Source organism: Erythranthe guttata, chromosome 14, assembly GCF_056151865.1.
Source record: "Erythranthe guttata isolate IM_541 chromosome 14, IM_541, whole genome shotgun sequence".
NCBI classification, from domain to species: Eukaryota; Viridiplantae; Streptophyta; class Magnoliopsida; order Lamiales; family Phrymaceae; genus Erythranthe; species Erythranthe guttata.
Genome location: NC_142546.1, coordinates 23,966,920 through 23,993,381, shown reverse-complemented (window position 1 = coordinate 23,993,381; position 26,462 = coordinate 23,966,920). Strand labels below are relative to the sequence as shown.

Below are 26,462 nucleotides of genomic sequence, written 5' to 3'. Positions count from 1 at the left end.
CCCAATTATATTTTTTATAACACGTAGTTAAACGGTCTAACTACATGTTATAGAAAATATAATTGTCTTTTAGTTTAGATCCGGTTACGTCAGGGACGAGTCCACCCCTTTGGGAGAGTGGACTTAGAAAATTTGGTTCATTAAATTATACCTATTATAATTGTATTTGACTGACGAGTCCACTCCTTTGGGAGAGTGGACTTAGAAAATTTGGTTCATTAAATTATACCTTCTATAATTGTATTTAGTCAGTCTTATTTTTATTAGTTAGCCCATTCAAATTCAAATAAATGACCAACCCATCCAAATAAATGTAAAACATATCCTAAAAAACATTATTTTCTTTAACTATTTTTTGATTTTGTTCTATTATACGAGAAAAAAATCCTTACTCCCAAATACCCGAAAAAAATTCTAAAATTTTTTAAGCAGCACCCCCCGATCCCCCAAGAAAATTAAGCTCACCCTGTAACAAAATCCTGGAATCGTCACAGATGAATCCGATCAATTTCGGTTCGATCCATGTGGATTCAGTTATCCAAAATATACTTTATAGATTGTTATCATGTAAAATGCTTATGTCAAATTTAAATATTATATTAGAATTAATTAATATTTAATATATAAAATCAGATTTTGACTTATGTGGAGTCTCATAAAATCAACTAATCTTTCACATAATTATCTTCCTCGTCGTCGTCATCACCATGTATGCAGAACAACAGCGGCAAACAAAAACTACAAACACTTATCTACGAATCTACGGCCCATCATGAAGCAGCAATCTCCATATTCATGCCAACAACTAAATGGCAGCAAAATAATACTAACACAAAATAAGATATATGGTCAAATATATATTTTTTTATATATATAAATATATTCACCGAGCAACGAGCACCGCCACACTTCACAAATGTAGTTCCTCGGACAAATTACCATTAAGCCCTTCCCCACCATCATCAGGTAACATGATCCTCATCCTTTTGGCACTGCGCTGCACATCCTGACCATCCATTCCATACAGGCTCTCGCACTCTGGACCGTCCGATTTGTCATGCAGGGGTTTTTCTTCGCGACAAAAATCTGGAGATTTTTTCAAGAGAAGGGAATCGTCAATCTGGTCACTAATCTCGTCGAGATTACAAGATTCGTCGGCATTAGCAACCACTTGTCCTGAAGGAAAGGCAAAGCTGATATCAGTTACATTCTCTGATGATGTACATTTACGCTTGCATGTCTCACTGTCTAAGCTAACTGCTTCTTCAACAGATTGCCATTTTTCGCCGTTCACTATTTTCAGTATATCGCCGGATTCGCAACCTGAGCTAACTGGTGATGAGTTGGCATCCTGTGATTGGTGAAGTAAATCTAATCTAAAATCTTCGGTTGAGTAATGGAAAATGGGTTCTGCTAATTGTGTTTGTTCGAAGCACTCGTTAGCTTCCGCTTCGTCGTCCTGTAGCAACAAATTCAATTTTCATGAAACAAGTTCAGCCAGCACAAGGGTAAATTACCCTTTAAATTCTACATAATTTACAAGAATGATAGTGTTCGACGTTGATTTACTTAATATTTGAAGGGATCGATTGTAACTTTGAGATTTTTCATTCAATCTTCACAAACAAACATGCGCTCTTGTAACCTTTTTTTTCCGTGTCAAGAAATTTTGTGAGTATATTTCACAAGCAAGCACAACCTTGGATTTTTTTAAATTAGTGATGTAAGTAATCTTTTCTCATCAAGTTAAACAAATAAAAAAACCAAGTGCCGCTGAGAAGATTGATGGTATTTAGAGGTACCTCTGTCAGATGAACAGGTGTCGTAAACTCATTAAGAGATGGTCTGCTCTCCAAAGCTTCCCATGGTGTATCGTTAAAAGGTTCTGATGTAGAAGGTTGCTTATACAACTCGTTTAAAATCAATCCTGAAGTTTTGGTACATTGGGTATTCTTAATGGAAGAAGCTGGCAGTAAAGTCATCTCGATTCCTTGCCCGATTTGACAGGGTGAGTTCTCAGGGTAATAGCTTAAAGGACCAGGTTTTACTGAAAGATCAACACCACTTTGATGGTCATCTGTAGTGTTCGGAACTTCAGATTGAGTATCAAGGAGACCATTAATCAGTCTCTCAATATGACTTCGCTTCATCGAAGCTTCGCCAGGTGGAAACCAATCTGCTTGAAGCTGGAAACCACGTATAATATTCAATAAATTAATCATTTATTAAAACTAATGAAATGACGTAACTCACAGGAAAACCAAAAGACATAAAAAGGACTTATGGACATAAAAAAGACAACCCCGAACACCCTAGCATTTAGGTAAAGCATATTAAAAAATAATCACTCTTCCATTCTCAGCCATCTTATTGCATTGTGAGATAGCACTGCGCTTTATCCCCATAATCTTTTGCAGATAATATATCAAAAATATTATGGATGGTAACGGTCTGATATAGCAATTCAATGAACATAAACAGAAGGATCACGAGTCAACAGAACATAAAGGCCAAAAAAGGCAGTCTGTAAGCTAGATATAAGACTAGGGAATGCACTTACGAACTTGGCGGATGATGTAATCTTGTAAATACTAAAATTAGTAGGCACTTCCTCCACAAAAAGCTCTACGTAGTGAAGCAAGAAAAGGCCACAATCGTATGAGTTTTGCTGCTGAGGTAGCTGCAAAATCCAATAACAGAAGTAAAACATCGTATAACTTGCCCAGAATATATGGAGAGCGCACAACTAGTTGCCAAAGTCAGAAATTTGCTAAGTCAATGCATCATAAGGTCATCAGAATTACTGGTTCCAATATGTGGACTTGGGACAGGCAAGGGGTCAAACAAAACATAGAAAACTAGCCTTGTACAAGTTAATTAAGTTTTTGAAGGCTAACATAAGATATGAGCATAAAGTCAACAGTGACGATTTTGCTGATTTCTAAGTACACCTGAAAGAAAATATAGCATATTTATAGAATAGAACATGATGTCAATGCTAGTCTTCAATGTTGTTGCATACTACTCAAAACAATAACAGGGAAAATAAGGCCCTGCGTGCTTCTATGGGCACCATAGGGAGTCAGACAAGCAATATTTTCACTAAGTTGATCCTGCGTACTCGGACTATATCAAGGCTTTAGAAGAGTCAAAGAGTTTAAAAATAAATTTACACTATGCATGTGTAACCTTGGCATAGCTAAATATATAATAAATGTACCTCGAGGGGTACAAACTTTAAGTTTCTGAATTTCGAATACAGATCTTCACTTGTTCCTTTCTGCCTTTCTTTCCACTCCTCCCATAAATAACTGTCATTTCAAGTTATAAAAGTGACAAGTCAAACACTTAGAACTAAAAAAGTGAAAGATATAACCCTGGAAGGAAAAACAAAAAATAAATAAATATAAAGGTAGCAAAAATGTGAAATGAGTGCCAAAAAAGGTTAGATGTTTTGCAAGGATATAGTGAGGGGCTATTATGCGATACAGTCTTCGACTTATGACAGGACCTTTCGATTGAAGCATATTTTGAAGTTGGGTTTCAGAAGGCAGTTCACTATTTTTACGAGATTCTCTTAGTTAACTGCTTCCACGTAATGTAATACTAGGCGTCAATAATTTCTCAAGAGTGTTTTAATCAAATGTATACCTCTGTATAAGATCTTTGAGGCCCACATGATTTCCTCTAAGAGAATCCATATGCAATATACATGGCACTCTTTCCGACTTCCCATCCTCAACCTCTAAAATATGGCCAAGGAAAAAAAGAATAATGTCAAGAAGTGGAAAATCTTTGACGAGATAGAGCAAGGTTGAAAATAACTTGCCTTTATAACTGGCAACTTCGCCAAAGTAACAAATTACTATAAGACTCCAGTGGTAACTGCCATACCATTGCATTGTAAGTTACCAGTCTTCATGCCTTGATACCAACGTATTCAGAAAATCAACCAAAAAACTACATTGTAAGTTATGTTTTAATTTCTTACTTGTAGTTGACGGGAATGAAAACGAAGTCCTTTTCAAGTAAATTAACTTTCCTTGTCCATTTACGAACACGCTGGAAAGCTGCTTTGCCATCAAAAGCACTGGATGGATCTTTATCCATGTCTGCCAGCTTTCGAAAGAAGAAACTATTGAAAAAGTGGAAATCAGTCCTCTCCTTGACGTGTTGTCTAGTTTTCAAATATCTGTTACAAAGTCAGAATTCGATGTAAGCCTAAATGAAGGAAAATGAATAATTGAAAATTACAGCTAACAATCAAGACAAGGAAATGAGCCGAAAAATCTAATAACTATGGCCACCCATCCATAAAAAATGCAGAAGAAAGAATTTTTTATTTTGTTCTTCAGCTCATTCTCAATTCAACCTCCGGGAAAAAACAAATCAATCAAATAAGCCCCCATGTCGAATTTTATCCCATGGACTCAGGATCACCATCTCGTTCTTTAAAAAAATATTTAAAGTTTAAATACGTAAACAGAATTTAGCCAATTATTCCCGCAACCCCACTCCTTAATCCTTAATGCATTAAAAAATTCCCTTTTTGGAGGCTAGCCGACAGCGTACATGTTGTGGGAAGTAATGCATAAGTTCAAAAGGTGAAAAACAAGAAATACATATATGCAATCAAACTTACTTGATATAAAAGTCTATGATGGTATCATTGACAAATGTATCTGGCAGTAGGAGATCTACGTCTCTCTTACTTATGGAAACAGCATCGGGATCACCTTTTGGATAAATCACTTCTTCAAAAGGCTTATCGAACCTGTAACATTCAAAGTAGCTCACTACACATAATAACTGAACAAGCAAGAAATTATAATGACATAAACCAAAGCAACAAAAAGACACCTGACAATTTTTAAGTTTAGTGACTCATGGAAGAAAGGGAGCAATAATTAGCTACACCTAAAAATTCTTAAATAAGTTACACAGTAAAGGAAACTTATTCAGCTCAAAACAGAGGAGAGAACAAAAAGAAAAGAGATTCCATATGATTAGTTTTGACCCATCCATAACAAAAACAAAGGGTATTATATTTGAGAGGTTACCTAGAAATTGATGATATGAGAATAGGTTTCTAGCAATAGCTATAAAGCTTGTGAGTTTAAGAACGTAGGATATTACTAAAGAATTTTATGCTGTATGTGCAATAATACGTGAATTAAAGAATCAAATTGCCAGATACAATGATAAATAATTGAGAAGAAGAGCCTTCCACATTTAAGAAGTATTAACAGTAAACATGGAAGAAATTAGACTCTGGGGAAGGGCCAAACAAAAATGACCCAGAAAATTTGATGCGATGTTTAAAAAGCACTATATGACTGATAGATAGGGAACCAGTGACAAGGCCAATACCGTCACACTTTAATAGGTGGCATGTCAGCCATTATGGACAGGTCAAAGCAGCAGACTTGGGATTCGGAATGGCAACTACGGTTATGTATTTCTTGTGCTGACTGATGGGGAAGGTTGATGAGGGTTGTTATGGAGGTGGGGTGTTGATCCAAGATAAATGGGTAGGGTAGGGTAGCTGTTTTGAAGGTGGAGCAGACTTAGGAGATTCCATAAGTTAAAAAAGATTACCTATATATGTATGTGTGTGTGTGTGTGTGTGTGTGTGTGTGTGTAATTTTATAACCTAATCAAGGCTATTAGTTTTATGAAACGAAGCCAACGGTAAGAAACCAGTTGGTTGTACGACCTGGATCACTGCCTAGGACCTAAGGGGGAAAAGGAGGCAAATACCAAATATAATGACCCAAGAGGTTCGTGGAAAATGGATAATAGGTACATAAAAAAACATAAAGATGGGGAGAATAAAAATTAGAATCTCCAGACTCTAATGCACTCACTTTGGAAAATAGCTTCTTTTGAGCATCATAGCTTCCCCATCAGGCAAATCTGAAGAGTTGTCCATTCCAGTGCTTCAGATGAAACCAGAAAAATAAAAACAATCAACACCATCATAATAATAACAATTTGTATAATCACAGGTCTCGATGAGCTAAATAAGAAGGGTTAACTTGAATCATTTTTCGTATAGAATACAAAAGGTAAGTTGAATTATCATTTTGTTTCCGACGAACTACAAGACAAGAAGAAAAATCAAATCACATAATGAGAGGTAGCCATTCGTATATACGGATATTTTAATTCAAATCAAATCACATATATGGATATTTTAATTCATATAAAAAAACTTGAGTATTCACATGAAAAGTCACAGATTTCTGTAAAGACTCACTCAAGAAGAACACTCCATAATGCCTTATATCTCACATCCAGAGATTCAATAGCTTCCTGTTTTTTGTACCAGTTGGAGTCAATAGCGGGAAATTTCAACTCCTGGACCTGGAGTCCTGATATTGTACAAAGTATAGTTATTAGATCATAGCAAGAGAAGAAACAAACAACGGAGATTAAAACTAGTGAGAAATTATCCAAAAAGGCAAAATAACCTTGGAGACTATACCGGCACATACAATGAAATGCAATAGAAACTGGTACCTATGTTATGCAACACCAGAAAGTGGTAAAAGAACCAACCTGAAGCACTCTGAACAATACCATCTTTTTGTACTGCCTCTTTTGAGATGAAATAGATATGTATGGTGCCTGTCTCAAACTGAATAAAGGTCATCAAAATGTTTAATTTTGACTTCATATTGTAGATCGAACATAAATATTTAAACTAGCGGCATGCTTTACTTACTCGAGCACTCCACTGGGATTCTATTCTGACAATATCATCAATTTCCAAATGAATATGAAAAAATTCTTCATTTCCATAAATGGTTTTACTTCTAGCTTCAATAGAGCTTCTAGAAAATCTCATCACAGAGTCCAGATAATGTGTACCACAGTAATTTACATAATCAGTGTCAAAAACAATTCCCATCCTTTCGTCACCCTACAATTAAAAAGAGAAGTGAATAAATATGGAGCGAGCACAATGTGGATGTCTTGGTTATTTTATAAATGTATTTATGGTCAGTCAGCTAAAGACAAAGCAATTCAAAAACCATTGAAGCACAACCTACAAATAAATGTCATCTCAAGACATTCAACTCCACGAGACATGATTATGTAACATCAACTAAAAACAAAAATTAAAGGACCTCTACATTGAAAAACTATAACCTCCATGATATATTGTTCATTTCACAATCAAAATGAGAATATTTGATTTTAACCACTATTATAAATCCCGAACTCTTAACCAATAAGATAAAGAAGCAAAGCAGAGAGAATTCTTTAACAAGTGTGTTACACAAACCTATTAGAAGTAAATCTGAAAATAGATCCCCATCAGAAAACTTGGTCGCAAGACTACTGAAACAATAAATCGTTTCTTGATACAGTAAAGACAGCATTTCTCTTACCATCAGAAATAGATACTCATCTGTTATCCACTGACTAAAAAAGAAGGAAAATCCTATGATTACCGATCTACAGAGAAACTGAAAAATGCAAATGATGCTTACAAAGTTCCAATCACTGAAGCAGACATCAGATGACGGTCCATCAGAAGAAGCTGCGAAAATACAACAGTGATGATAAGAACAAGGTGTTGCTTGATATATATATATATATATATATATATATATATATATATATATATATATATATATATATATATATATATATATATGTATATATGTATGTATGTATAACGAAAGAAGGATAAAAGAGGTTCAATGAAGCAAGAACATGATCCAAACCTTTGTTTGCAGTAGCAGATGGAGATCTCTCGCTCATACTATCATCAGCATCTGAAGCCAAGTCAACTGACTTATCCTGCCATTATTAGAAAAGCGACAACTCAGTGACAGGAAGCAGTATTTATTGCCTGTGCACAATACATTAAGCAGCAAATATTAAGTACATAGCAAGAAGACTCTGGAAAGGCACAATTCGAGTATTCCTCCAACCGTACAGTGGCCCCTGGGCTTGAACCGCATTCCACACTAGAAAATACACTTCCAGATTCAGTAACATTAGATTTCATTTCTTTAGCTTGTTCGCTGCTTCTACAAACATTGAGCTGAACATCTGTCAGTTCAGGCGTCTCCTCAGCAAAATCTTCAGTCTCGGTAGGAGTAATTGAACCAGCGGCATCATGATTGTAATCAATGTCCTCAGTATCTTTGCCCCCAAATATTCCAGCGTCATTCTTCTTGGACAGGATATTAATTCCGGAAACTATAACAAATAATACGCATATCATGAAACTTGAAAGAAAGACACAATGCTATAAAAAGGAGCAATTTGATTAACTTCCAATAAAGCCTTGAAAATAAATTATATCCCAAAAGAGAACGCTAAAACTTGGAAAACCAGTTAACAAGTGGTAAAAACAGCTCAAAACCAAAAACAGCCATTAAAGTCATAATATACTCGCAACAACGCTCTTTTTTTCTTTTACATTTCATAAACGATAAAGCACCATGTTGATGTCGATGTGTTTGATAGAATCTCAAAGAATAGAAATATTATTAAAAATTTACAAATCCATCTCTACGAGCCAACTCATCAGCATTGTGTACTCATTGCTCCAACCAAATCATTTTCATCTTTAGTCATTGTCATTTTCAGAGGAAAATAATCAGATACTTGCAAACAAAGCACATGCCTAATTATTACTTAAAAGAAATTATAAATAAAGAGGGTGATTCTCCGGTTGAATTCTCTAACCTCAATTAGATATAATACACCAAAATTGGTGTACACAATCAACAACATACACACAATTTCAGCTTCCCACAAGTAAAACTCACAAAAAAATCCAAATGAAAAACATAAATAATCAGACTACTGAACATGATCGCCGGACGTACCCTTACCATCGACGGAATGATGATAACCAGATTTGGGGGAATACTTTTTTGCCGCCATTTGAGTCAGCTCACCTTCTTCTTTGAACTCAAACACGTCGAAGGATTTGCTCAGGCTCTTCATCCTTTCTGTCTCTGTCATAGAAAAACGCATATGGATCAAGATGCAGCAGAGTTGGATGAGCTAGGGTTTTACCAATCAGAATTTGGGTGACAAAAGGAATTGTTAGGGTTTAGAAGAGGCTATTGAATTGGGGATTTTGGGAATGGGGGAAAAGGGTCAATGAAACGAGACGGGTGCGTATTCAATACTGTTTCAGTACTTCGGCGGGCAACATGATTTCGTGAAAATTGCAACGATCATCCTTTAATACTATCTGTATTTCCCCTTGGCCCCTCGTCTTTCCTCTTTTGTAACATTCCAAAAACCAAATCAAAAGCTCTAATCGAATTAAAAAAATGTATTTTCAACTTTTTTGTCAATAGATTATAATAAATGTATATGTTTATTCGATTATAATTACGATTTTTTTTTTTTGGAAAAAAGTTGTTGTTCACTTCCAAAATAAGCATTACCGCATGAGAAGTGAAGATGTGGTTACGCGGCAAACTGATCATCAAGTCAATATGTAGTACGCGCCAAACTAATCATATGACCGTTGGAGGACATGATCCGTTATAAATAAATGAGGAAACCCTATACATTATATAATCGAAAATTGAGCGATCATCATCTTAAATCTCGAATGAATAAATAAATTCTCGAATGACCGTTGGAGGACATCATCGTAATGAATAGATAAATTCTAAATTATAAACTAATCGTTTATAATTCGCTATATTAAGGATAGAGGGGTTAAACTTTAAAATGATCACAATATACAAAGTACGATTCCCGTTTTGCTAAAGGCCTCAAAATGATCTAAGAACATCAAATTATATTATATATATAATTGGGCAATAATCTTTAGCAATAGACACCCAAAAATTATATAAAAAATACGAATTGTATTCACAATAATCAGTTTTGTTGTTTCAAAACTTTTGCAAATACCAATTTAATATAATAATAGGATAAATTACGGCTGCCATTGAAATAAGTTTAAATTAAAAAAAAAAATCTTCATATGTGGATAATTAGAATCACTCTTAACTATGAACTTTTTACACATTCATTTTTATGGTGTCAAATTTAGTGAAATCTTCTAAATTATGTGGAATATCCTTCAGTTAGTATCCGTTTTACCCCGTTGGAGCTCCACATTTTGAAGCAAGATGATCATAAGATGTGTCTCTTGGCTTGTAACTATCAAATTTTTGTATAACAGAAACTGCATTTTTGCACAAAATGAGTACAAATTAGAGAACATTCCACAAAACCTGAAGAATTTTGTTGAATTTAACACCATGAGGGTAAACGTGCAAGAAGATTCATAGTTTAGGGGGCTGATTATAATTATTCAAACAGTATGGGATTTTTCGTAATTTAATTTTAAATTGAGGGGTCATCGTAATTTACCCTATAATAATATAATAGTGTTACTTTTTTCTATTTATTAGAATCAAAATTGACCGTTGATTTGATCTCACTCATCTGAATCAACGGTATTAGATCAGACCACTCTACCGAATTGGTCTCGGACATCGTTTTCTCAGACAGAACACCACACCCCCAAATAGCTTCAGATAGATCTCTCCATTGTTGAACCAAAACCAAGAGAAAAAAAATGGAGCACCACACCACCACGAGCCGAGCCGAAGCCGAGCGACTCCTGGGCATAGCCGAGAAGCTCCTGAAGAGCAAAGACTACAGCGGCTCAAGAGATTTCGCCATTCTGGCTCAGGAAACGGAGCCGCTGCTCGAAGGCTCCGATCAGATCTTAGCCGTGGCGGAGGTCCTCTTGGCTTCGGAGAACAAGCGGCTCAACAACAACAAGCCGGACTGGTACTCCATTCTCCAAATCCCCCAGCGCACCGACGAGACGGAGCTGATCAAGCGCCAGTACCGGCGGCTCGCCCTCCTCCTCCACCCGGACAAGAACAAGTTCCCCTTCTCCGACTCGGCTTTCCGGCTCGTAGCCGATTCGTGGGCCGCCCTCTCCGATCCGGCTAAGAAAACCGCCTACGACAACGAATTCGCCGCCCGTTTCTCCAAGGTAGATCTCGCCGCCGCCGCGGCCGCGAAGAAACAGCAAACTCACCAGCCAAAGAAGCAGAAACCTAGAGCAAATAATTCGCACCAGAAATTGCCCGTCCGCCGCAGCGGTAGAGGAAGCGCCGACGATGGCGGCGCCGCCGCTCCCGGTGGCGGAGTCAAGGCGAACAAGAGAAGCAGCGGCGGCACGAATTCCGACTGGCCGCCGCCGTCGGGGAATTTCTGGACAGCGTGCCCTTACTGCTACAACCTGTACGAATTCTCTAGGGTTTACGACGGGTGCTGCCTGAGGTGCGACAACGAGAATTGCAAGAGGGCGTTCACCGCCACCGAGATTCTGTCCATGCCGCCGGTGGTGCCGGGGAAGGAGGCGTACTATTGCTGCTGGGGATTTTTCCCGATGGGGTTCACGGCCGGGAAAATGGGCGGGGCGGCCAAAGGGTTCCCCAATTGGATGCCGCCCATGTTCGAGAACGGCGATGCGACGGCTGCTCCCTCGGCGGAGGCTCCGCCTCCTCCCGTAAACGCAACCCCACTCGCGGACGCGGATGCATCCCCCGCGGCGGCGGTTGCATCTTCAGTGACGAATAAGAAAAGGGGAAGGCCTAAAAAGAATGTAGTCCGGTGAAGAACACGGCCGGGCCGGGTTGCGGTTTGTAGATTTGAACAAGGTATGAATTAACATTGTATGTTATTTAGGGTTTGCTCAAAACAAAAAACCAAAAAAAAAAAGAAAAAAAAAAAGAAAAATGAACAATGTATGTTTAATTTAAGCTTCTTATGTAGAATTGTAGTACTGGTAGTAAAAATGGGGAGCTCTGTGTAGCTAAATCTTTGATATGGTACGAGGATGTTGGTTTCTTGGTTTAGCAGAAATGTTTGCTTGGGGCCTTTAGCACTAAGCAGAATGGTTTAATGTATGCAGAAATGCTGTCAATCCTTTTTTTCAGGCTGTGGTGAATTAGGTTTATTTCTATACATGTGTTTGACAGTCATCTTATTATGTGAAGTAACTTGTATTTTGAAGGTTAGTTGATATTTCTATGCTTCAGCTTCACCCGGTGAAGACTACACCGGGTGATTCTTTTACAGGTTATCTATCTATACACACCAATGTGGGTGTGCAGTTGTTTGTGTGTAAATGAATAGTAAAGATTTACTCGGTATAACATAGAATAGTCCGTATTTTGATTGATGTAGTAAACTCGGTTTGGTTAACAACGCAATGATCAAATGAGTCTATAAAGAGAATTTAGATGCTAGATGTTACGCCCGTAGACGAGTTTGAATAATCTCCAACTAAGAACATATATTGTGTGTGATTATGAGCAGATTTATAGTTAACAATCACCCAATGTAAATAACTATGTGTAACATCTAATTTCCGGTCTATAAAATACTTGAGTTTCGATATGTGTTTTGATTAAGTTAAGATAAATTACAAAGTTATAGAACTAAAACAGAAATAATTGAAATAAGTTGGAAAAATTAGGAGTGTCAATTAACATGACCATGGTTCAAATAATTTAGCCCCAAGTTTCTTCAACCCAATTCCTTCGTGGACCTTCAGTATATATTGAGGCCCGATATATTCTAACATTATTGGGCCTAATAAAAACAAGGTCAAAACCGAATTGCTGCAAGATTGATGATCTCTCTATTGAGTTTTTGGATCGCTTAATTACTTCTACAATAAATCGACTATAAAAAAACAACACGGTTGACTTGATTTATTAAACAACTATAATCGATCACGTAAACTGTCACATAATAATAGTAAATCGATGGAAGAAAAATTGAAACTCTGCCACGCGATGCGTTGTTCGTGGGGCCGTAGAGGAGGAAGTTGCCGGTTTATGAGATGATGGCCGTTTCAATTTTCGGCGGTGGAGGCGTTTTTTATGTCCAAACCGTGGTGCAAAACAAAGAGATAGTTCTTGAATTATTGGTTTATTTTATCAAATACAATAAAATCTCTTTGGTTGAAATTCCTACAATTAGATTGGTGGAAATCTGCTGCTGATTATATTGTACGCACAACACACGACACAACCCAAGTGCATATGGAGTATGCTGGGTTTTTTTTTTTTTTTTTTTTTTTTTTTTTGTGTGTGTGCTCTATTTTTCTATTTTTTTATTTATTTATTTGCGATAAAGTCCAAAATTCAGATACATTGTTAAGAAAAAGTTTTATATGAAACAAAGCATAAACTATCAAGTCTCCAACTATAATTATTAAATTAGATATTTAATTTAACCTGGTAGTTTTAGTGACGTTTGCAGTGATCTCATCGCACATTTATTTAGCTATATTAACGAATTAATTGCAAGAAGTTTACAGGCACAATCAATATTTGTTAATATTTAAAGTGTGAGTGTATGTGAATCAAATGGAAATATAGCAAATTGCAATAATCTTTGAAATAAATAATGTCAAGTTCACACTGAGTCATCCACCTGAAATTTGAATGTAATTTACATTAATAAATAACTCTTAAGTTTCTCACGCAAAAACGACTTATTCCTGTAATACTGTTACACTGCCAATTAGTAATATTTTAATTATAAGTTAATGAATATTTAATTAGTGTGCCCATTTGAATGGATATCAGTGCTAGGGGACCCTGTCGAGTGGGAAATGCTCCAATTTTAAGATTATAAAATTGTTAAGTGTTTTTGGTTCGAGGTTTATTAAAAAAATAAAATTAAAATTGTCTAATATAATATTATATGTTATGTGCACTAGTGTAATAATATATTTTACCTATACTCTAAAATAGGGTGCAAAAAATTGTCCCTCTAGTTTCCCAGTTGAAGTGACGTAAATTCAATTATTATTGAACATCAATGGTGAATGCATAAATTATTATATGTTAGTTTCAACAATCACAATTATGTATGAATTGTTATTAAACAAACAAGATGCACGTGTCACTAGCTAGGGGGGCTTTTGTTTATTTATTTGTTTATAAGAAATAATGGTTTGTTTATATGAGACCAAAACTAAAGAAATGTGGTGTGGGATCGGATTTTGTAGATGCTACACTCGGTGAAATAGATCGGGCGATCTCGAATCATCGATCTACGTATAATAACACATAATCGTGTTTATGTGTGCTTAGTGATTAGTCATTTACAAAGATGTGTCTACGGTTAAAAATTAACTAATGTGTTAAACCAGGTATAACATCTCGTAAAGCGTGCGCCGTGGGATATTATGAAAACTAGGAAATCCACCAATAGGAGGGCTAGAACACATGTGATCCACTTATCCTACATATTATTTGTACAAATAAACATCCAATAAAGTCAAATCTACATTAATTATAAACAATTACAAGAGTATCAGATTGCTCATATATGTTTGCTATTTTTTATCTTGACCAATACATTTGTCCCAATTATGTATTAGTGGACATCAAATTGTACCTTTCTTGATTTGTTTAGTTTAATTAGGAACGAATAATTGAGAGCATAATCCCATCCAATAAACAAGGATTTCTCACCACCCATCTTAAGGAAGATAGCTAAGTATTTAATATTTATAGTGTATAATTAATGAATTTTAGCTTTTTTTTTTTTTGTTTTTTTTTTGGTAATGAATGAATTTACAACCAATTATGTATGTGCGTCGAGTAAATCTGCACTGTCCTATTGATTCGTCCGAATATATTGGTGGATCTTTTAGATCCGTATATGTTGAAGGATTTCTTGGATTCTGCAAATAAGAACACAAAAAAGGAAAACCGGGCTGAGGCCGGAGTTAGCACTCCGACGATCAAGTCAGTACAGCTTTGATTTAGGAAAAAAGAATAATTATATGTTTTCTTTTTGTTTTTTTTAAAAAAGTAGTCGTGTCCTTTAAGGGAATTAATCTCTTGCTATTTATAGAGAACTTTTGAGAACGGATTTCAAATACGGACTCCAATTCCATTTTAACTGTCATTTCAGGGATGTTTCAGACTTTTCGAGATTATTAAATTAAACTTACCTGTCTTCTCGGTGAACAGTGTTGTGAGCTGCTTATTCCCCAAACTGCATATTCTCTGAACGCTTTTGACATTTGAGAGGGGATATTAAATGCAAGATAATTATGTCGGGCATCATATAGATCATTATCTTATAACTCTCGCCTATGTACTCTCGCTACTGAGAGGGTCTTCCCTCTCGCGCCCACGATCGGCCTTTGATTAGGCTTCCTAGCTAGACCCAGAATATTTGATTTACCAAATCTAGTCTGTATATTCTCTGCGGTTCCTGACATTTGAGTAGACACGCATTAAATGTAAGGCGGCAATGTTACTCCCTTTTTCAGATAATATTCCTTGTTCCCATCCTTTCATTTCGGCGACCGCGAACTTCTTCCCCTCTCACCCTGGAGTGGACTCTCGCGAGCTTCCCATTATTGGGCCTTTATTGGACCTTCTTTCAATGGGCCGAAACAGTTACTTTTTACCGAATCAACTAGCCCCCTACTCGCAAGGACCAAGATGAAGTCCTTCGCGAGTAAATTTTACTACATATAGGTATATTTTTATTATTATTATTTTATTTTTTTGTGTCGATTACGCTTCCCGAAGTCGCGACTGTTCGTTCACTGGGAGCCTTCTTTTCGCCTTAAAGGCGACGTATGGGCTGCCCTAGATGACTGTGCAGCCGTCGCTTCATGTCGCCGCCTCCCTCTATAAATATCACTCATCTTCCTCATTCTTCCACTTTTCTGCCATTTCTTCCTTTCTCCGGCGTCTGCTCCTTCCTCCGGCGATTATTCCGGCCTTCCCTTTGTCCTCAGGTACACCATACTCCTTTTTGTTGTTTTATCTTACTCTTTTCCTCCCATATCTATGGCTTCTTCTTCTTCTTCATCCGGAGAGGCCCCTCCTCCGTCTTCCACGGTCGGCCCTTCACGCGCCGCCGTAGAGCCCCTCCTCCGCCCTCCACGGTTGGCCCCTCACGCGCCGCCGTGTCGAAGAAAAAGAAGAAAACCGTGCTTTCCAAAGTGCGTGGTAAACCTTCCTCTCGCAAGGCGAGGGAGGCGGAAGGATCTGTTCCTCCCTTGTCACAAGGTCGCGGGATCATACGCGAACCTAAATCGAGAGAGCCTACTGTACACATTCCCTCCGTCCCTCTTAAATCCATCCTCACTGCCGATGACATAGCCGACCTTCTCGTTCGACAAGGTTTGGATGTGTCTTATGACATAGCCCTTCCGGATCCTACCCAAGACTCCCTACATCCCCCTATCGGCTTTAGTACTTGGTACTTAGATCAATTTCTTGCGGGCTTATCCCTTCCCATCCATCCCTTCTTTTTTTGCGGTGGCAGATAAATACAAAGTCCCCCTTAACCAATTTCTCCCCAATTCTATCAAATTTATGTCCGCCTTTTTTATGATTTGTCTCGAAGCTGGCCTCAATCCGACCGGTGATCTTTTTCACTCAGCATTTGTTATAAACCACTCCCCCTCAGGTTTTTTCCATTTAACTTCCCGCCCGCGATTAGGGCTTTTCAGCGGATTGTCCAACAAAGTTCAAAACTGGCCCCAAAGATTTTTCTTTGTGCGCCCCCCTTTTCCAGAGGTTTTTCCTACTTCCTTTTTGTTAGATTCCCCGACACCCGTGGTGGTGTCGGACGGCTGTAAACCGTTCCTTGCTCATTTGGCAGCTCGCGCCCCTCCCGAGCGATGGGATGTCGAAAAACTGATTGCTACTCCCTCTCTTTTTACTCGCTCGGGACTGTGGGCTATGTCCTGCCCTGACTCTCGCTCGCTCGGTACTTTTATCCCCTTTAGATATTTATTTAGTTGACTCGTCATTTATTTATATAACATTGTTCTTTGTTTAGGCGAGATGATGCGATAAGCCATGAAGGCGGCCCTTGCCAAACAGCGTGTGCAGTCTTCCTCTCGCCAGATTTCCGAATCCACCAGCCATGCTCCGTCAGCTCGCCAACCTTCCTCGGACCGGGCCGTGAGCAGCGCGGCTCCGGGAGCCTCTTCTATTCCCCCGCTGGCTGCCACATGGGAACCAGTTATCGAGGTGGGCAGTGAGAATACTGCCCAAGGCACACCTGATCTCTCGATGTCTGCTGAGAGAACTCCTTCAGGCTTGAGGGGCCCCAAGTCCCTATGTATGCCTGAAAATGAAGAAACCTCTCTCGCCTCTAAACGCTCTCGCGTCCGAGAGGGAGGTTTCCTGTCGTCCTACCATCCTGACATTCCTATGGAGGACCTGTTGCTGCATTTCGACCAGCTGAGGTGTGTTGAGGATGCTCAGGCTCTCGAGCAGCTGTCTCCCGAGCAAAAACATGCTCGCATACTGTTTCACGCCTCTCAGGTAAAATGGCAACCCCTACTCTTACCGCCTCATTTACCTAATTGTTTTTACTGCTTACATTTATTATTTGTCAGATGAACGTGCTTCTGGCTCATGGCTTCGGTGCCGACGAGTCATCTCGCCAGAACGAAGTTGACCGCCTCAAGAGGGAGGTAAACGAGAAGTCAGTAGAGGTGGTCCAACTGCGAGATTATGCTCGCCAGCTGAAACAAGCGAAGGAGACCTCAGATGAGAAGGTTCAGATGGAGGCCCACAAATACCGGGAGATGAAGTCCTCCCTCGAGAGTAAGGTTAGAAGATTGGAGGCGGAGAAAGAACAGACGATGGCTGTGGCTCGCGAGACCACGAAGAATATGGAGATAGAGTGTATACGAGCAGTGGCGCACGAGAGGGCGAAAGGACTGTATGAGACACTATGCTCGCCCAGCGGGCAACACTTTTTAAGCAAGTACCGCGAGGCGCTAATCAACAACTATCCCCTATCAATGCACTTTGCCTCCAAGGCTGCCTCCATAGGGGTTGGTTACTTCGAATGTGGGGTTCGTTTGTATGCGGAAAAGAACGGCTATCCTGACCCCACTGAAGTCATCGGTTATTTGCTCGACCAGCTAGGTAATGAGATCCCCGGGTGGGAAGGCAATCCTGCAGAACCGCTCGACCATGATTGGTGGTCCCGGGTCTTGGAAGAGATGCTCGCTTCCTTGAACCGTTATGCCTCTCATGCTCCCTCCACGGTCGCTTTAATGGATTCGGGTCATCCCTTCGTCTCAGATCCTCCTTCCGCCTCAGTACCTGCTCTCGCAAGCTCTGGTCCAAACGAGCCCCCTATTGCTACGGACGTTATTCCTGATTCTTAAAAACATTTTTATGTAATTTCACTATCTGTCGGCACTCAAAAACTCTTGTTCAACTCTCGTTTTCTTTTTTTTTATTCTATCTGCTATTTTCTTTCGAATATTGTTTATTTGAAATTGTTTCATGCGAGATCCTTGTATTTTTATATTATTATGCATTTCGTTCTTTATCGGGAGCTTTTGAACTCGCGTTTCATTGTCCAGTATCCATGATGGGCAGGGGCTCTTGTACCCTTAATGATCCTGGAATTATTCCCTGGATGTTTCTGAGCATATGCTCTCGCAGAATTTACGATCCTTGAATTCTATCAAGGATCTTTCTAAGCATGCTCTCTCGCAGCCTTTATGATTCTTGAATTCTATCAAGTATCTTTCTAAGCATGCTTTCTTGCAGCCTTTATGATTCTTGAATTCTATCAAGTATCTTTCTAAGCGTGCTTTCTCGCAGCCTTTATGATACTTGATATCTATCAAGTATCTTTCTAAGCGTGCGCATCCTTTATGATTCTTGAATTCTATCAAGTATCTTTCTAAGCATGCTCTCTCGCAGCCTTTATGATTCTTGAATTCTATCAAGTATCTTTCTAAGCATGCTTTCTTGCAGCCTTTATGATTCTTGAATTCTATCAAGTATCTTTCTAAGCGTGCTTTCTCGCAGCCTTTATGATGCTTGATATCTATCAAGTATCTTTCTAAGCGTGCGCAGCCTTTATGATTCTTGAATTCTATCAAGTATCTTTCTAAGCATGCTCTCTCGCAGCCTTTATGATTCTTGAATTCTATCAAGTATCTTTCTAAGCATGCTTTCTTGCAGCCTTTATGATTCTTGAATTCTATCAAGTATCTTTCTAAGCGTGCTTTCTCGCAGCATTTATGATACTTGATATCTATCAAGTATCTTTCTAAGCGTAATTATGCTTCTCATACAATATCAAAAAAGGAGGGCCTTTCATATTGTGTTGCTACGAAGAAAATTGTTCATCTCTTTTAGGCGAGACGAACTACAATATGAGCCTTACATTTTTACAAAATATAAGTTTCAAAAAACGGGACCTTCTAACATATTCCCTGTCTTATACATAATACTTTTTCAAATGACAAATATTCCACGCTCGCGGGACCTGCCTTCCGGACATATCGCACAGCCTATACGCTCCTCCCGCTAAGACTTTTTCCACCTTGTATGGTCCTTCCCATTTCTCCATTAATTTTCCCACCTGCTTTAGGGCATCTGCCTATTTAAGGACTAAGTCCCCTACTTGAAATGCTCTTGCTTTTACCCTTTTATCGTATGCAGCCTTGATCCTCGCTTTACTTGCCTCCATCTTGCGCATAACATCCTCCTGTTTTTCCAATATTAAATCCAAGTTTTCTCGTAAGCGTTGATCATTAGCCACTTGTTGGAAGTTCATAATTCTGCTCGACGGCATTCCTACTTCGACAGGGGCTACTGCTTCGGATCCATATACTAGCGAGAAAGGGCTATCTCCTGTTGATTCCTTTCGTGTTGTTCGGTATGCCCATAGGACCGCATGCAACTCCTCCACCCAATTTCCTTTCGCTTTTTCTAATCGTTTTTTTATCCCCTCGAGTAGTATTCGGTTGATTACTTCAACCTGGCCATTCGCTTGCGGGTGTGCCACCGCTGCAAATCGTTGTTTTATCCCCAAACCCTCGCACCATTCACGTATCTTTTTTGAATTGAACTGTGTGCCGTTATCGGAGATGATGTTTTTTGGTAATCCATACCGGCAACATATATTTTGCCACAGGAACTTCATAATTTCGGTATCTGTGATTTTAGCGACCGCGACGGCCTCGACCCACTTGCTAAAGTAGTCTACTGCAACTACCAAAAATTTTCTCTGTCCACTAGCGAGCGGTAATGGGCCCACAATATCAATCCCCCATTGCACGAATGGGTGCGGAGATGTGATGATCGTCATGTCTTCTCCCGGAACATGGATTAACGGTCCATGTCTCTGACACTTGTTGCATTTTTGGACAAACTGCATTGTGTCCTTCCTCATAGTCTGCCAAAAGTATCCGCTCCTCAGAACCCGTGTTATTAAGGCTCTTCCTCCCGCATGATCGCCGCAGCATCCCTCATGGATCTCTCGTAATACATATTGGCCCTCTCGCATGTCAAGGCACCGTAGATGTGGTCTTGTATATCCTCTCTTATATAAAATATCCCCATCGAGACAAAAGTGCTTCGCTTGCTGGTTTAGTCTCGTTATCTCTCGCGAACTCCCTTGGCTTTTACCCCTCAAATGATTTTTTATTTCTGTTCGCCAATCCTGCACTCCCGTCATTCCCAAGATTTCATGTCCAACCTTCAATGATGGCTCTCCTACGATTATCTGAATCTTCCGCGACTCGCACCCCATATCCATGCTTCCTATTTTGGCAAGAAAATCTGCTTTCATATTTTCCTCTCTCGGGATTTGCTTCAAATCTACCTCTTCAAATTCCTTCATAAGGGCTCGCGCCATCTCGCAATAACTATTCATCCGGCTGTCCTTGGTTTCGAACTCTCCTTTTATCTGCTGGACTGTCAATTGTGAATCCGAAAAGATAGTCACTCTTCTTGCACCTGCTATCGCTGCCAGTTTCATACCATGTATTACTGCCTTGTATTCTGCCTCGTTATTGGAGGCTCGAAATGGTAACTTGATAGCATACTCTGCTCCCTCGCTCTCGCCTGCTTTGTGTAATATTACTCCCGCCCCGCTTCCCATTGAATTAGAAGCGCCATCCACAAATAACCTCCATTCTGTTTCTTCAGTTACCCTTGTGGTTTCTTGCAGGAAATCCGCTAAAGCTTGACCTTTGATGGCCAACCGCGGCTCATATTCTATGTCAAATTGTCCTAACTCGACCGCCCATTTCACCATTCTTCCTGAAACATCAATCCTTCCCAGCACCGTCTTCATTGGGTGGTTAGTCCGGACCACTATGGTATGCGACAAGAAATAAGGTCGCAACTTTCTCGCTGTGGTTACTAGGGCTAGCCCGATTTTCTCGATCTCGGTGTACCGCTCCTCCGGCCCTCGTAACAACCTACTCGCATAATATACTGGATTCTGCTTTCCTTCTTCCTCCCGAATGAGTACCGAGCTCACTGAATATTCGCCCACAGAGAGGTATACATACAACTTCTCTCCCGCTTTGGGTTTGGTTAACAATGGCAGCTGAGCGAGAAGTCCTTTCAGCTGGGTGAAAGCGACCTCCGATTCCTCCGTCCATCTGAATTCAGCGCCCTTTCTCAGTATTTTGAAGAAAGGGTAACTCGCCTCACCGGATCTAGATATGAATCTGCTTAAAGCTGTGATCCTTCCCGCTAGTGTTTGGACCTCCTTAATGCTCCTAGGTGCTTTCATGTTGATGACCGCCTGAACTTTTTCTGGATTCACCTCTACCCCTCTCTCGGTGACCATGTAACCGAAGAATTTGCCCGTCTGGACCCCGAAAGCACATTTATTTGGGTTGAGCTTCATTCCATATTGCCGTAAGGTGTGGAAAGTTTCTTCAAGATCCTCTAAATGTGTTCTAGCTTCCTTGCTCTTCACCAGCATATCATCCACGTATATCTCCATGTTTCTTCCTAGCTGTGTTTGGAACATCCGATCCATCAATCGTTGGTAGGTTGCGCCCGCATTCTTCAGACCGAAGGGCATCACCGTATAACAATATGTGCCTGTTGATGTAATAAAGCTTACTTTGGCATGATCCTCTCGATCCAAAGGTATTTGGTGGTAACCTTGTGATGCGTCCATCATACTCAGCATTTTGCATCCTGCGGTTGAGTCTACGAGTTGGTCGATTCGGGGGAGGGGATAATAATCTTTAGGACATGCCTTGTTGAGATCTCGGAAGTCGATACACATTCTCCATTTGCCCGTTCCCTTCTTTACCAGTACTGCATTAGATAACCAGGTGGGAAATCGTATCTCCCGAATTTGACCTGCCAGCAACAACTTTTGCACTTCCTCATGGATTATTCTATCTTTTTCAGCTCCAAAATGCCTTTTTTTCTGTTTGACTGGCTTGGTGCCCGTTTTGACATTCAACTTATGAACAGCTAAGCGACTATCGATCCCCACCAAATCCTTTGGCGAGAATGCAAATACATCCAAATTGTTGCGCAAGAACTCTATTAATTGCTCCGCCATTGTGGGGTCCATATCTCTCCCGATTCTAGTTGTGCGGCTAGCGTCTTTCTCGCAGAGTTGCACAGTCATCAATTCCTCCATGGGTCGCACATGACCGTCCTCCTTCTCGGGGTCGATTTTAGGACGAGGCTCATCCTTTTCCATCATGACAGCTCGCCCGCTATGAATGGTATCTATCCTCCCCGTTCGTCTTAGTGCATCGTAATAGCACCTTCTCGCGGTCTCTTGATCTCCTCGCACCTCACCGATCTGATCTCCCATGGGGAATTTTAACTTCATATGGTAAGTAGATACCACGGCTCGGAATAAGTTCATGGACGGTCGACCGAGTATCATGTTGTATGTAGAAGGGACATCCAATACTAGGAAATTTATTGACCTAGTAGCTCGCACATGCTCCATACCCAATGATATGGGCAGGCAAACTTCTCCGAGAGCTTGAACCGTCTCACCCGAGAATCCCATTAAGCTAGTCTCCACATATTTCAGCTCGAAATTCATATTCATTTGCTTGAAGCAACTGTAGAAAATGACGTCCGCAGAACTCCCCGTGTCAACTAGTATCCGCGCAATATCGAAATTGGCCACCATGGCTGTGATTACCAAGGCGTCAGTGTGCGGCTGCTGTATCCCTTCTTCGTCTATCCTTCCGAACATGATGAGAGGGACTTGCGACACCCTTTGCACTTCCGCGAGCTGGGATTCCATTTCATATAATACTTGCAAGTTCGCACGACTTGCCAGGTCGGCAGCTTCGACCTCTCCAAAAAGCTCTTCAGTTTCCCTCAACTGTCTTAGATGGGCTCTCCGAGCCCTATTCGAATCACCTCCCGAAGGTCCTCCGTGTATCATGTGGATAAAACCTCCTGCTGCCGGTTGGTCCTTCCTCTCGCCAGTCTTATCTCGAACGTTCTCCGATTGGTTAGCCCCAGGCCGAGTACGCAGGGCCAGTGTGCTCGCGGGAGACTGTCCAGGTTTGACAAATTCGGGCAAATTTTTAGCCCGAATCAACCTCTCTATCTCGTCTCTAAGATGCTGACACTCGTTCGTCGTATGTCCATAATCATTATGAAAACGACAAAAACTTCCCGCGACCGGGTTCTTCTTGGGGATCTCAGAATAAGTACGAGGCCATTTTAACTTGGGATGATTCTCGATTGCCATCAAGATCTCGGCAGGAGGAGCCACCAACGAGACATAGTTCTCGAATCGAGGGCCCATTCTTCTGTCCACCAATCCTTCCTTTTTGACTGAAGGGACAAGTCTTTGTACTTTCTCTTCTCGCCTTTCCTTTCTTTTGTCCATTCCTTTGTCTACGGCCTTACCCTGCTCGGCTTCCTCAGCATTCATATATCGCTCCGCCTTTCTTAATAAGTCATTAAATGAAAGAGGCGGCTTTTTGGATATGGAAGTAAAGAAATCTCCAAGTCGTAATCCTAGGGCTAAGGCATTGATCAGGACCTCCTCCGAAGTTATAGGCACCTCCAAAGTGGCCGTTATGAAACGCTTAATGAAACTTCGCAGATGCTCTCCTTCTCGCTGCTTGACCGCGAAGAGGGTCAAAGTACTCCTCTTCTGTTTCTTGGAGCTCGCAAAATGATCGAGGAAAACAGAAGCGAGCTGATCAAAACTGCCTATTGAGGCGGGCCGGAGCTGGCTAAACCATGCTTGAGCGGGTCCCGCCAAAGTAGTAGTGAACACCCTGCATTTTACTCCTTCCGAAAAACGATGCAGGTCCGCAGTGTTGTTAAATCTGCATAGATGCTCGCTAGGATCGGTGGTTCCTAGATATTCGTACGTGACAGGTCGGAACGAACCGGGAAGTTCATCATTCAATATTTGTGTAGTGAACGGGCTCCTTTTGGTCTGCACATGCTCTCGCGACTCCTCCGGAGCGAACGCCGCGTTCAATGACTCTCGCTCCAGGACAAGCTCTTCCCCAGTTTGGTCCGTATATTTCAAACGTCTTTTCGTGGGTGGCAAACCTTCTCGCTCTCTTCTCTCGCTTGGCGACCCCCCTTGAACTACGGCTGTGAGTAGAGCCTGGAGTGATTCCATGGTTATAGTTATCGTGGGCCTGGCGGTTGCAGGGTCCGGAGTGTGCAACACCTCTACCTGCCGGGCAGACGTACTTCCCAGGTAAGGTCCCTGTAAGTCAGGGTCAGGGTGCTGGACTAATTTCAGCCTCCGTCGGATCGGGCTGACCAGCCCTTTCAACTGGGGTACCCATCTTTGGATTTATTTTGAATTTGGAAGAAAGTGATTTTAGAAGAAAGAACATGATACTTTTTGAAAGGGCTTTTAGGCTATTTGTATTTAAATCTTTCCCACAGACGGCGCCATTTGATTCGTCCGAATATATTGGTGGATCTTTTAGATCCGTATATGTTGAAGGATTTCTTGGATTCTGCAAATAAGAACACAAAAAAGGAAAACCGGGCTGAGGCCGGAGTTAGCACTCCGACGATCAAGTCAGTACAGCTTTGATTTAGGAAAAAGGTATAATTATATGTTTTCTTTTTGTTTTTTTTTAAAAAGTAGTCGTGTCCTTTAAGGGAATTAATCTCTTGCTATTTATAGAGAACTTTTGAGAACGGATTTCAAATACGGACTCCAATTCCATTTTAACTGTCATTTCAGGGATGTTTCAGACTTTTCGAGATTATTAAATTAAACTTACCTGTCTTCTCGGTGAACTGTGTTGTGAGCTGCTTATTCCCCAAACTGCATATTCTCTGAACGCTTTTGACATTTGAGAGGGGATATTAAATGCAAGATAATTATGTCGGGCATCATATAGATCATTATCTTATAACTCTCGCCTATGTACTCTCGCTACTGAGAGGGTCTTCCCTCTCGCGCCCACGATCGGCCTTTGATTAGGCTTCCTAGCTAGACCCAGAATATTTGATTTACCAAATCTAGTCTGTATATTCTCTGCGGTTCCTGACATTTGAGTAGACACGCATTAAATGTAAGGCGGCAATGTTACTCCCTTTTTCAGATAATATTCCTTGTTCCCATCCTTTCATTTCGGCGACCGCGAACTTCTTCCCCTCTCACCCTGGAGTGGACTCTCGCGAGCTTCCCATTATTGGGCCTTTATTGGGCCTTCTTTCAATGGGCCGAAACAGTTACTTTTTACCGAATCACCTATAATAACTTGCAGATCATACGAGAGACTTAAACCACACTAGGTTAACTATAAAGACAAACTCGACCTAGCGATCGTTGACAGGGTGAATCGAACTTGAATCAAATGACAATTCTAGATATTTGGTATAATTTTGATATGGGATGCCCAAACAATTGAATCGGAATGAAATTTAATTTATTGGACATGAAGCTATGTCGAAAATTTTGCATAGAAGTATAAAAATATATATTATAATACAATTTTTAAAAAAAAAATCAAATTTAATAAAAAGTTCCAATTATTTCCTCACAATTTTTGTCGGACGTGCATCACTATTCGCAAGCGTTGTATAGCAGGTGCGGCCCTTTGGATCTACATCATAATATTCAGTGCACTTACTATTTACTATGCATGAGAATGTATATAATATTTATTCAAAAAAAAAAAGAGAATATATATAATATTACATTTTATGATAAATAAATAAAATAAATAAAATAAAACTCTTACTTAATTCTGGATTCCGCCGGAAAAAATAAATATCTAAACCTTTTTTTTTTAATTTTTATAATTAATTTAAAATATATAAAATATTAAAAATGAAATATCAATCCCCATGCGATCCACTTGAAAAACCTATCCAAAATAGATGTAAGATCAAGCCGGGGTGCCGGGCTGTGTTTTGGATCTTGCCATAAATAGGTTATTTTTGTAAATCCGTTGTTTCCAACGAGATAGGCCCATCGACTCGGCCCACATTTCCTTACTTTTTTTAATTTTTAAATCGCGGGCTGCTGGCTAAAATACGCCCTAGGGGAGTACTATAGCCAGTTGCGCACCCACTTGCGTGTCCAGTAGCCAGCTCCTTTAAGCTCGACGTGTTCAGCAGGGGGTGGAGGTGTGCGCATGCAGACCAGAGGCGCACGTTAGCCGACTCAATAAAAATTCAATTCTTTAA

General features: G+C 40.1%; 2 protein-coding genes across 5 annotated transcripts; one reads left to right on the top strand and one right to left on the bottom strand.

The window, feature by feature from the left end:
- Positions 1 to 634: 634 nt before the first annotated feature.
- LOC105959329 (putative ubiquitin-like-specific protease 2B) lies at positions 635 to 9,330 on the bottom strand. 4 transcript variants are annotated; one of them, XM_012983405.2, is made up of 16 exons: positions 8,853 to 9,330; positions 7,901 to 8,217; positions 7,737 to 7,812; positions 7,500 to 7,549; positions 6,728 to 6,925; positions 6,562 to 6,640; positions 6,260 to 6,374; positions 5,868 to 5,939; positions 4,643 to 4,774; positions 3,992 to 4,192; positions 3,830 to 3,885; positions 3,652 to 3,745; positions 3,221 to 3,311; positions 2,561 to 2,680; positions 1,803 to 2,186; positions 635 to 1,459 (listed from the first exon to the last, which is right to left on the bottom strand). In XM_012983405.2, the coding sequence occupies exons 1-16, from the start codon at positions 9,001 to 9,003 to the stop codon at positions 911 to 913; spliced, it is 2,685 nt and encodes an 894-aa protein (XP_012838859.2). In that variant the 5' UTR covers positions 9,004 to 9,330; the 3' UTR covers positions 635 to 910. The 4 variants fall into 4 exon arrangements, with proteins under 4 accessions (XP_012838859.2, XP_012838860.2, XP_088670012.1 ...); XM_012983406.2 differs by having other exon boundaries at positions 7,952 to 8,217; positions 8,853 to 9,284; XM_088813886.1 differs by having other exon boundaries at positions 8,859 to 9,258.
- A 1,107-nt stretch (positions 9,331 to 10,437) lies between these two features.
- On the top strand, positions 10,438 to 11,982 carry LOC105959328 (Chaperone DnaJ-domain superfamily protein). The gene has a single exon (XM_012983404.2). It carries the CDS (start codon positions 10,577 to 10,579, stop codon positions 11,630 to 11,632), a length of 1,056 nt encoding a protein of 351 aa, XP_012838858.2. The 5' UTR covers positions 10,438 to 10,576; the 3' UTR covers positions 11,633 to 11,982.
- Positions 11,983 to 26,462: the final 14,480 nt, after the last annotated feature.